At 45.9% G+C, this 12,228-nt stretch overlaps 1 protein-coding gene across 5 annotated transcripts in view; it reads right to left on the minus strand.

The window, feature by feature from the left end:
• The window catches only part of LOC140396159 (prickle-like protein 1), a 225,527-nt gene that overhangs the window by 148,651 nt on the left and 64,648 nt on the right, over positions 1-12,228 (minus strand). Inside the window, exon 2 of one of the 5 annotated variants that reach the window (XM_072484397.1) lies at positions 5,039-5,197. The exons of 3 other annotated variants lie outside the window; for them this stretch is intronic. In XM_072484397.1, coding sequence (XP_072340498.1) covers positions 5,039-5,093 — 55 coding nt within the window. In that variant the 5' untranslated portion in view covers positions 5,094-5,197. Of the gene's footprint in view, positions 1-5,038; positions 5,198-12,228 lie in introns of those variants that run through there. One more of the 5 variants, XM_072484402.1, reaches the window with a different exon arrangement.

Below are 12,228 nucleotides of genomic sequence, written 5' to 3' on the forward strand. Positions count from 1 at the left end.
CTAACGGCCTCATTGCGCCACACTCAGGAAGTGACGTGGCAAGTAAATCTCGCAAGAGGCCTTTCGTGTGGTTTACCGGCTCGCCGCTCCTCACATGATCTAACGGTACCTCATGAGAAGTCACAATCTGGATCCCGCCCATCATGGTCGGGAACTACATTTACATAGTTCTTAGAAAATATATTTTATTACCAACATGTATTAAAACAAGTTATAACACATAAACACCCCAGGAAACATACTTCCCAGCAATCAACTATACAGTCAGTACAAATTTCCTCCCCTTTTTCACCCTCCTTCCCCCCCCCCCACACGGCGAACAGCTCCTCAAACATGGTCACAAACAACCCCCACCTCTTCTGAAACCCCCCCTGCAGAGCCTCTTAACTCATATTCTATCTTCTCTAACCAAAGGAAGTCATACAGGTCACCCAGCCAAGCCACTGCTCCCGGTGACGATGCCGACTGCCACTCCAATAAAATTTGCCGCCATGCAATCAGAGAGGCGAAGGCCACAACATCGGCCTTCCACCTCTCCATGAGCTCCGGCTTCTCTGAAATATCGACACCAAAAGGGCCCGGGTCCACCTCCTCCTACCCTATCCTAGCTAAGACTGCAACACTCCCACACAGAATCTTCCCAATTTTTCATAACTCCAAAACATGTGCGGGTGATTCGTTGGCCCCTCCCACACCTCCACCATCCACCAATAGCTGTTTGATTCAAAGGTGAACATGCTCGTGCTGAACCAAGGAGGTATTCAGCACCATTTACTTGTCTCTTTTTTACACTTTAGGGATTATATGATTCTATGATATGGATTTGTGGTCATAAGATGACCATAAACCAGGCTGCCCAGGTCAATCGGTATCCAAATCCCCGAATTGAAGACCTCAACGTCAAGCACATGGGGGGATGGGGGGGGGGGGGCATTATTTAAGGTTGGACCTCAGTCTCTCCTACTGCAACGAGAGCTCGATGAGCAGTCTCAGAAGCTTGCTGCAAGCAATACCCACAAAGGCCTCTTCCAGTAACCTGCTGTTTGGAATCTCTTCAGCTTGTGCTATCTTCCAGCACACAATGGAAAATCTCCTCCAGGGGAAACCCAAGGTGATACGTTGATGATGTGCTAGTCACTGGCCCTACACCAGAAGAACATGTGGCCAGCTTAGAGAAAGTATTAATGGGGTTTTGTGATACTGGAGTGTGGAAGGGAAGTTAATGAGTTAGCAATTTAGAAGCATGCTGGGAATATTAACTATATTTTAACACTACTTTTGAGCGAAAATAAGGAGGTCAAGTAATGTAAACCAAATACTGCTTAGTATGTGGTACTGGCCTTATTATGATAATAAGTTGTTCTTCCGAAGGACAACAAAATGCATCCTCGAATTGTTTTTAAACCAAAGGCAAAACATTCATATTTCCTCTTGCGTATGTTCCCAAGCTTTATCTCTTCAAAGTTGTTTATTTCAACCTATAAATATAATGGTTTTTGACTGCATAACTCAGAGTGCAGTGCCTTGGCTTTGCAGCTGTAACACTCTCTCTCCACAAGTATATTTGTGTAAATAAATTTCCTTAAATCGAACCTCGAGGAATTTGTCTTTATTATGATTTCCACGACATGGAGTCATCTAAATGTGAAAAATGGCATCTGAAGTGACATTGCTAGGATTTTACATCAATGTGACTGGGTTGAACCCTTTGGAAGAAAAGGTCAAGGCCATACGAGATGTCCCTTCATCCAAAAATGTCAGCAAGCTTGGATCCTTTCTTGGTATGGTCAATTACTATGGAATGTTTATTTCAAATCTAGCCACAACATTGGCACCTTGCACCTACTTTTAAGGAAGAATCAACAGTGGCAATGGAAAGAGTCTCAAAAGGAAGCCCGTCCAAATCATGAAACAAGCATTGCAATCTTGAAACCTCTTGGTGCATTTTGATCCGTGGACACCCACAGTGCTGACATGCGATGCATCACCAGACGGTATAGAAGCTGTTTTATCCCACAAACTGAGAGAAGGTGCAGAACGCCCTATTGCCTTTGCTTCACTTTCTGAAGCAGAATTAAACCATGCCCAAGAGAAAATGCTGGAAAACCTCAGCAGGTCTGGCAGCATCTGTAGGGAGAGAAAAGAGCTAACGTTTTGAGTCCAGATGACCCTTTGTCAGAGCTTTGGTTTTAGATTCAACCATCCGCAGTAATTTGCTTGATAATTGACCATACCAGTTTGAGAAGGAGGGTTTGGCGATTACATTCACTGTGAAGAAATTCCACCAGTGTGTATATGGTCAATGGTTCGGCATAGTGACTGACCACAAGTCTTTTCTGGACTTAAGGGAAGACAAGCCCAAATCGCCCATAGCCTCAGCCAGGGTGTAGCATTGGGCCTATTATTGGCAGCTTACAACTATACTTTTCAGCACCTGGGACACATAATTGCTAATGCGGATGTGTTAAGTCCGCCATCACCGGTACCCCAGGAGAACATTGTACCCTAAACCTCCTAGACACCCTGCCAGTGTCCACGAGGCACATCCACAGCTGGATTCAAAGAGATGGTATTCTTTCAAAGGCCAAACGAATGGTACAGTCTGGCTGGTGATACGAGAAGTTTGAACTGCTAAGGCCCTACTTCACTCGTCAAGACTAGTTATCATGTGAAGACGGCGTGATTCTCTGGGGATCACAGGTGGTCACCCCATCTCATGCGAGGTGGCACCTCCTTCATGAGTTACACAGCTCCCACCCAGGGCAGACAAAGGTGCAGGTGAAGATGTTGAGGTGCAGTTATGTCTGGTCAGCAGGATTAGACAAGGCCATTGAAGAGGTCACAGAACAGTTCACCCTTGCTAAGTGCCGTAATCTTTGCTGCCTTCTGCCACACTTCATACTTGGGAGTGGCCAGGTTGCCCGTGGATCAGGGTTCACGTGAATTATGCGGGCCCGTTTTTCGGCAAGGTTTTTGTTGCTGGTTGATGTCCACTCAAAGTGGTTATCGGTCCAGGAGATGGGGACCATAACATCAGCAGCCACGGCCGAGGCTTTGTGCCATGTGTTTGCTGTTCATGGGTTTCCAGAGGCAATTAATTTGGACAGTGCTGCGCCCTTCACCGGTGATGATTTCCAGCATTTTGTGAGAACAAATGGCATACGAGCCTCCTATCATCCAACGTCGAACAGTCTGAATCGAGCAGTCTTGAAAATTCAAACTTTCAAGAATGCCATAAAAAACCAGTCAGATAAACCACTTTGCCAGAAGTTGACTAATATTTTGCTGTTTTACAACTCAACCCCTCATGCAGCCACAGGGGTCACACCAGCTGAGTTGCTCATGGGCCAGTGATTGAGAACACGATTGTACCTTGTAAATTTGGTGGGGAGGATGGAGGCACATCAGGCCTCCCAGAAGAGTCAGCGGTCAGAGCAGAGAGAGTTTTTTTGGACTGTAATTTCACAGCAGGTTCGCAGTAGTTAGAAGGTTTGTGGCCCGGTCTGGGCTTGTGTCTTATGTGGTCTATGTTAACGGGAAGTCCATTAAGAAGCAGCTGAGGAGTCAAGAGCTGGTGGCCCGCAACGTGTAGTTGACAAGTCCTACGAGCACCGTGAATATTCCTATATTTGTTCCAGCCAAGGGAAGCCAGGGCCTCCCACTTCTGTTCAACCAACTGTGTCTGTCAAGGGTGGTGGCTGGTTTGCCCCTTGTGGAAGTTGGCCTGCCTGAAGTGGCATCGATTGTGGACCATCCAATCGCACAAATCAGTGCCGAGTACCTGGTTGGGCTTCGGAGGTCCAGGAGGACCCGGCTCCGGACTGATTGACTTTCTGATCGACTCCTCGGTTGTCCGCTAACAATTGTGACTTTTGTACATAGTTATGGGGAAGTGTATTAATGGGCTGGGTGGGGGGGGGGGGTGGGTGGGGGAGAGTGATGTGGTAGGGTGGCCCCTTTAAGGTCACAAGTTCCACTGACCATGTGACCAGCTTGGGTCCAATCACATGGTACCCACAAACTCTGGCCAATGGGGAGTTTGCATAGAGCCCTGGGAGTAGGACCCTGTTCAGTGTGGACCAGGGAGCTGAAGGTAAAGACCTGTTGTATAGTGTTCTGTGCCTGTTATCGAACTGCCTTTCTCTTGCATAAATAAGATCCTTTTGTTTACTACTGGAAGCCTCCAGTGCATGTCTCGAGCTACCACAGTACCCTACAAATCTCAAATTTCCAAATGTAAAAGCATCTGCTATGATATTGTGCCCAGAAGGTATTCTTGAAGCTTTCAGCATTCTCAAGTTGTGTATGACCACTGCCTATATAAATTACTGCATTTCAAGAATAATTAATAAGAATCACTTTCTTGGGGGCACCACGGTGGCGCAGTGGGTTAGCCCTGCTGCCTCACGGCGCCGAGGTCCCAGGTTCGATCCCCACAACCCAAAGATGTGCAGGCTAGGTGGATTGGCCGTGCTACATTGCCCGTTAATTGGAAAAATGAATTGGGTACACTAAATTTATTTTAAAAAAGAAAAGGAAAAAAAAAGAATCACTTTCGCAAGCGAGTGGCCTAATTCTGCTCCTATATCTTATGGTCTTAACCATTTTAAAACAGCAGAGACAGGTGGTCAATTGACATCTTACAAGCTGCATGTGGTTGTTCTGAAGTTCCATGCCTCATCTAACCATGCCTTTGGGTGGGATAAAGTGGCTTGTGTCCAGTGCCAAATTCAGTGGGAACTTTTCCATTGAGGCTTTTGGCTGCAGTATGTGCATTATACTGTACTCACTGAGGATTTCAAAAGCAGCTGTACATAAATTAGCAATAAAAAAGGTCTAAATATAAAATTCCAAACCAAAGTAAAAAAAAACGCAAAAGTGAAAATCAAATCAGGTGTAACAAATAAATGCATAGCTGATAAACATTTCCCTTTGAGTTAGTAAATGGTCAGAAACCAGAGAAACTAATTGGCAACAAAAATAGAAAATAAGTGAGGAGAAAGGAAGAGGATGATTATTATGATCTGGAATGCATTACCTGAAGTAGTGATGGAATCAGATTGCATAGAAACTTTCAAAAGACAACTGGACATGTATTTAAAGAGGACTCATTTGGAAGGTTCTGAGAATAAAGCTGCGGTGTGGGACCAAATTGGACAGCATTTTATAGATGCATGATAGGCCAAATGGTGTCCTTCTGTGAAAAAATGAAAGGTATTTAAGATAAAATAAAAATACTTTGGCTGTTTCAGTTGGAAGTATATTCAGAAACAACTGACGATGAAGGGATACATTCAGAAAAGAGAGAAATGGTAGGAATGTTAGAAGGGGTCGCTCTGTGCATTCAAGGTTGTTTGAAAGTGAATGAAGTTAAATTTAATTCCAAGGGAGGGCAGAAAGCAAAAGTCTGGCATGAATTGACAAGTATGCATAGGGTAGGTTTAATAATCAGAGCCCCAAGACCCACAGGCAGGATAAAAACATTCGATGACAAATAAGGTGTGTGTGTGTACTGACAATAATGATGCAATCATGACTGATTTCACTCAACCCAACATAAACTGGGAGTATCCAAATAGGAATAGGCATCAGACTGTCAATAGTTAGCACAGTATATGATTATTTAGAATCATAGAATTTACAGTGCAGAAGGAGGCCACTTGGTCCATCAGGTCTGCACCAGCTCTTGGAAAGAGCACCCCACTTAAACCCACACCTCCACCCTATCCCCGTAAACCAGTAACCCCGCCTAACCGAAGGGCAATTTAGCATAGCCAATCCACCTAACCTGCACATCTTTGGACTGAGAGAGGAAACCGGAGCACCCGGAGGAAACCCACGCAGACATGGGGAGAACAAGCAAACTCCACACAGACAGTGACCCAGGACCTGGAAGCAACTGTTCAAACCACTGTGCTACCGTGCTGCCCCTAATCCAGTTAGTCATTTTCCACAGGACAGAGTAATCAGGAAAGAACTGCTTTCTACTGGTGAATTCTTGTGGTGTAAATGGTTATTAAGGAGCATATAATAAAGAACTGGGTCATTGGAGTCACCAACATGAGTGCCCAAAGACTGGCCTAAAGCAAATCCATAAATGTAGTTGGATACAGTTCCATACAGTTGCATACAGAAAAGTAAGATTTCTATGAGCAGTTTCTGGTCATCCCCTAGATGTTTTTCAAATACTGTTCCTGCGAACTTTGACTTGGGTTCTTGTAGGCTCTAATTAACCTGATGGCCAGGACATAGTTCAAGCCAAATCACTGGGGCTATTTTTATGACCCAGTTATTTTACTGTGTGCAAGTTGACATAGCTGCCTACATAAATTAGAACAAAGAACAAAGAAAAGTACAGCACAGGAACAGTCCCTTCGGCCCTCCAAGCCTACGCCGACCATGCTGCCCATCTATACTAAAACCTTCTACACTTCCGGGGTCCGTATCCCTCTATTCCCATCCTATTCATGTATTTGTCAAGATGCCCCTTAAACGTCACTATTGTCCCTGCTTCCACCACCTCCTCCGGCAGAGTTCCAGGCACCCGCTACCCTCTGTGTAAAAATCTTGCCTCGTACATCTACTCTAAACCTTGCCCCTCGCACCTTAAACCTATGCCCCCTAATAATTGACCCCTTTACCTGGGGAAAAGTCTCTATTGCTGCATTTCACGAATAATTAATTAGAATCACTTTCACAAGCGAGGGCAGGATAGAGTGCTATACAAATAAAAGTTAATTCTTGTTGCAAAACAAAATTTGTCAATCCAGCAGCTTCAGTGGTAATGAAGCTTTCCTTATCAGCGATATTCTGTTCAACCTTTGCTAAGTTAGCCAACTATCAGGTTTGAGAGTGACACAGTAATTGTTTGTGTAGCTGTGAATAGTTTGGCATATTCTTTGATTGTTACTTTTGGTGCTCAATATTCCAGAGAAACTTTGGACCCAACAGCCTTGTTAAATTCTTTGTGTTAAGCAAGATGCTGGCTTTAAGACAAAGGTCAACCTCCAAGGCAGCGAGGTTGATAGCCAATATGCTTAGCCACAAGGCAAATATTGGTGGCCTGCACTTATAGAGTGAAATGCACAGTGGATGATGTGGCCAATGATTTTTTTGCCTCTACATCATAAGTAACCTGAATTTAGAGTCTCATTGCTGCTCATCTAAGCAGGGTTCTGTTAGGGTTGCTCTGAAGAAAAGGAGATCTATGAGTTGAAAGCAAGTGGCCCTTGAGGCAAACAAAAAACACTTTACGATATGATTATGATGCCATAAATTTTGAGACTAAGACAGTAATTTATGATGAGTGGAAATAGTGGGTTGAGCAAGGCCTTGCAATTACAGAAAAATTCTCCTAAATCATGGTACTATTGGCTAATGTCTGTTGTCAATCATGGCTGCAGGCTAGTGCCTGTTATTGCAAGAGCTTTTTGACAAACCCCTGCGGTCTGGAGAGAGCATTTTACTAGGAGACATTTTCCCTGACGGATTGCATTGGAGATCTATCTATTATGGGAGACATGACACAATGATGCTGGTCAATTGATGATTCTTGCCAGAAATGAATGAAACATTTGTTCCAAAATACCAGGAAGTAACTGTTAAGTAATCACACATGCAGCACTGGTGCATAACCTATGAGCTCCCAACAAACAAGAAATATTCCAAAAAGAATACATAATGGCCGCTGAAATATGTGTAAATAATTAACGAACAGACTCGCCATAAGACAAAAGAGTAGGATTAGGACACTTGGCCGAGCGAGTTTGCTCCGCAATTCAATTATGGCTGATATTTTTCTCATCAACATTCCAATGCCTTCTCCCCATAACCCCGATCCCCGTATTTATCAAGAACCTAACTATCTCTGTCTTAAAGACACTCCGTGATTTGGCCTCCACAACCTGTTATCTAACAGATTTTTGATTGTTTTTTCTTTTTTTTTAATTTAAAATGCCCAATTCTTTTTTCCAATTAAGGGGCAATTTTGTTTTTGGAAAATATTTTATTAAGGCATTTATAATATTAACAATTTTAACCATCAGGCATCAACAAGAACACATATATAACCAACAACCCCCCTTTCCCCCCCCCCCCAGTAACAAATCCCAGCCAACATGGCTTACACAAACAGGACCTCTTTCCCCAGCCCCCCCTTTCCACTGGTCTTTCTAACCTTAGTCAACTCCCCCATGCCTCGCTCCCCCCCCACTCCCTGCTGACAGCGTAATTTTCTTTAAAAAAAAAATCTTTTTATTGGCATTTTCAAAAATTATAAACAATTATGTAAGAAAGCTTAATTTTCCTCAAAGAAGTCAATGAATGGCTGCCACCTCCGAGCAAACCCCTGCAGCAATCCCCTCAAGGCGAATTTGGTTTTCTCGAGTCTGAGAAACCCCGCCATGTTGCTAACCCATACCCCGGTCTGGGTTCCGAGTCCCTCCAACCTAGTAAGATTCGGCTCCGAGCCACTAGGGAGGCAAAGGCCAAGACATCGGCCTCTCTCGCCTCTTGGGCTCCGGATCTTCCGACACACCAAAGATTGCCACCTCTGCACTCGGAACTACCCTCACCATTAATACTTCTGACATGTCTGAGTTTGCACTGAGTGTTGAATTTGGGTGCATTTGAGTGCTATAGCGAGAGTTTGGTGATTGAGGGAGTTAGGTGAGGAGGGAGTAAGGCGCTCCTTTTATTTCATTTCCTACATTTCCTCAAAGACCGTGAAGGGAGCCGGGAGTTTACAGAGAGTGCAGCTGACTGGGAGCAGAGTCGGAGGGCGGAGATCCAGTTGGTCCACAGTGCAGCTATATTCTGTGAGGTAAGAGGGGATGGAGGCTAGGGCAGTTGCATGCTCCTCCTGTAGGATGTGGGTGGTGAGGGATACCACCGGTGTCCCCGCTGACCATACCTGCGGGAAGTGCACCCAACTCCAGCACCTCAGAGAACGTGTTAGGGAACTGGAGCTGGAGCTGGATGAACTTCGGATCATCCGGGAGGCAGAGGGATAATAGACAAGAGTTACAGGGAGGTAACCACACCCAAGGTACAGGACAAGAGTAGCTGGGTTACAGTCAGGGGAAAGAAAACAAATGGGCAGACAGTGCAGGGATCCCATGTGGCCGTTCCCCTTCAAAACAAGTATACCGTTTTGGATGCTGTTGGGGGGGGATGACCTACCGGGGGCAGGCCCCAGCGGCCAGGTCTCTCGCACTGAGTCTGGCTCAGAAGGGAAGGGGGAGAAATAGAAAAGCAATAAGGATAGGAGACTCAATGGTTAGGGGAATAGGTAGGAGATTCTGTGGTCGCGAGCGAGACTCCCGGAATGTATGTTGCCTCCCGGGTGCCAGGGCCAGGGATGTCTCGGATTGTGTGTTTAGGATCCTTAAGGGGAGGGCGAGCAGCCAGAAGTCGTGGTGCACATTGGTACCAACGACGTAGGTAGGAAAAGGGGTGTGGATGTAATAAACGAGTTTAGGGAGTTAGGCTGGAAGTTAAAAGCCAGGACAGACAGAGTTGTCATCTCTGGTTTGTTGCCAGTGCCACGTGATAGCGAGGCTAGGAATAGGGAGAGAGTGCAGTTGAACACGTGGCTGCAGGAATGGTGTAGGAGGGAGGGCTTCAGGTATTTGGATAATTGGAGCGCATTCTGGGGAAGGTGGGACCTGTACAAGCAGGACGGGTTGCATCCGAACCAGAGGGGCACCAATATCCTGGGAGGGAGGTTTTCTAGTGCTCTTCGGGAGGGTTTAAACTAATTTGGCAGGGGAATGGGAACTGGATTTGTAGTCCAGCAATTAAGGCAGCTGATGTTCAGGACGTCAATGCGTGTAGTGAGGCAGTGGGGAAGGGAACACTGACAAAGGAGAGTACTTGCAGGCACAGAGATGGGTTGAAGTGTGTATATTTCAACGCAAGAATCATCAGGAATAATCATAGACTTTACAGTGCAGAAGGAGGCCATTCGGCCCATCGAGTCTGCACCGGCTCTTGGAAAGAGCACCCTACCCAAGGTCAACACCTCCACCCTATCCCCATAACCCAGTAACCCCACCCAACACTAAGGCCAATTTTGGACACTAAGGGCAATTTATCATGACCAATCCACCTCACCTGCACATCTTTGGACTGTGGGAGGAAACCGGAGCACCCGGAGGAAACCCACGCACACACGGGGAGGATGTGCAGACTCCACACAGACAGTAACCCAAGCCGGAATTGAACCTGGGACCCTGGAGCTGTGAAGCAATTGTGCTATCCACAATGCTACCATGCTGCCCCTAATAAGGTGGGTGAACTTAAGGCATGGATCAGTACTTGGGACTACGATGGGGTGGCCATCACGGAAACGTGGATAGAAGAGGAGCAGAAATGGTTGCTGGAGGTCCCTAGTTATAGATGTTTCAATAAGATTAGGGAGGGGATGGTAAAAGAGGTGGGGGGGGGGGGGGTTGCATTGTTAACTAGAGATAGTATAACAGCTGCAGAAAGGCAGTTCGAGGAGGATCTGCCTACTGAGGTAGTGTGGGTTGAAGTCAGAAATAGGAAAGGAGCAGTCACCTTGTTAGGAGTTTTCTGTAGGCCCCCCAATAGCAGCAGAGATGTGGAGGAACAGATTGGGAAACAGATTTTGGAAAGGTGCAGAAGTCACAGGGTAATAGTCATGGGTGACTTCAACTTCCCAAATATTGAGTGGAAACTCTTCAGATCAAATAGTTTGGATGGGGTGGTGTCTGTGCAGTGTGTCCAGGAAGCTTTTCGAACACAGTATGTAGATTGTCCGACAAGTGGGGAGGCCATATTGGATTTGGTACTTGGTAATGAACCAGGGCAAGTGATAAGATTTGTTAGTGGGGGAGCATTTTGGAGATAGTGACCACAATTCTGTGACTTTCACTTTAGTAATGGAGAGGGGTAGGTTCGTGCAACAGGGCAAGGTTTACAATTGGTGGAAGGGTAAATACGATGCTGTCAGACAAGGACTGAAGTGCATAAGTTGGGAACATAGGCTGTCAGGGAAGGACACAATTGAAATGTGGAACTTGTTCAAGGAACAGATACTACGTGTCCTTGATATATATGTCCCTGTCAGGCAGGGAAGAGATGGTCGAGTGAGGGAACCATTGCTGACAGAGGTTGAATGTCTTGTTAAGAGGAAGAAGGATACTTATGTAAGGCTGAGGAAACAAGGTTCAGACAGGGCGCTGGAGGGATACAAGATTATCAGGAGGGAACTGAAGAAAGGGATTAGGAGAGCTAAGAGTGGGCATGAAAAATTTTTGGCGGGTAGGATCAAGGAAAGCCCCAAGGCCTTTTACACATATGTGAGAAATATGAGAATGACTAGAGCGAGAGTAGGTCCGATCAAGGATAGTAGCGGGAGGCTGTGTATTGTCTGAAGATATAGGAGAGGTCTTGAACGAGTACTTTTCTTCAGTATTTACGAATGAGAGGGGGCATATTGTTGGAGAGGACAGTGTGAAACAGACTGGTAAGCTCGAGGAGATACTTGTTAGAAAGGAAGACGTGTTGGGCATTTTGAAAAACTTGAGGATAGACAAGACCCCCGGTCCTGACGGGATAGATCCAAGGATTCTATGGGAAGCAAGAGATGAAATTGCAGAGCCGTTGGCAATGATCTTTTTGTCCTCACTGTCAACAGGGGTGGTACCAGGGGATTGGAGAGTGGCGAATGTCGTGTCCCTGTTCAAAAAAGGGACTAGGGATAACCCTGGGAATTACAGGCCAGTTAGTCTTACTTCGGTGGTAAGCAAAGTAATGGAAAGGGTATTGAGGGATAGGATTTCTGAGCATCTGGAAAGACACTGCTTGATTAGGGATAGTCGGCACGGATTTGTGAGGGGTAGGTCTTGCCTCACAAGTCTTATTGAATTCGTTGAGGAGGTGACCAAGCACGTGGATGAAAGATGAACAGGAACCTCGTGCCGTCAATGACAGCGGGAGCGCATCCCACCTCCGAACGTCCCCCCTCTTCTGTTCTACCAACTGACCCAAATTCAGCTTGTGCAACTGCTCCTACTCCCATGCCGCCTGGATACCCAAATATCGCAAGCTCCCCCCACCACCTTGAACAGCGTCTCCCCCCACCACCTTGAACAACATCTCCCCCAATCTCTTCTCCTGTCCCCTTGCCTGAATTGCAAAGACCTCATCTCACCCATATTCAAGTTATGTCTGAAATATATATCAATCATCAGCGTATAGCGA

This window comes from Scyliorhinus torazame, chromosome 19 (genome assembly GCF_047496885.1).
Source record: "Scyliorhinus torazame isolate Kashiwa2021f chromosome 19, sScyTor2.1, whole genome shotgun sequence".
NCBI lineage: Eukaryota > Metazoa > Chordata > Chondrichthyes > Carcharhiniformes > Scyliorhinidae > Scyliorhinus > Scyliorhinus torazame.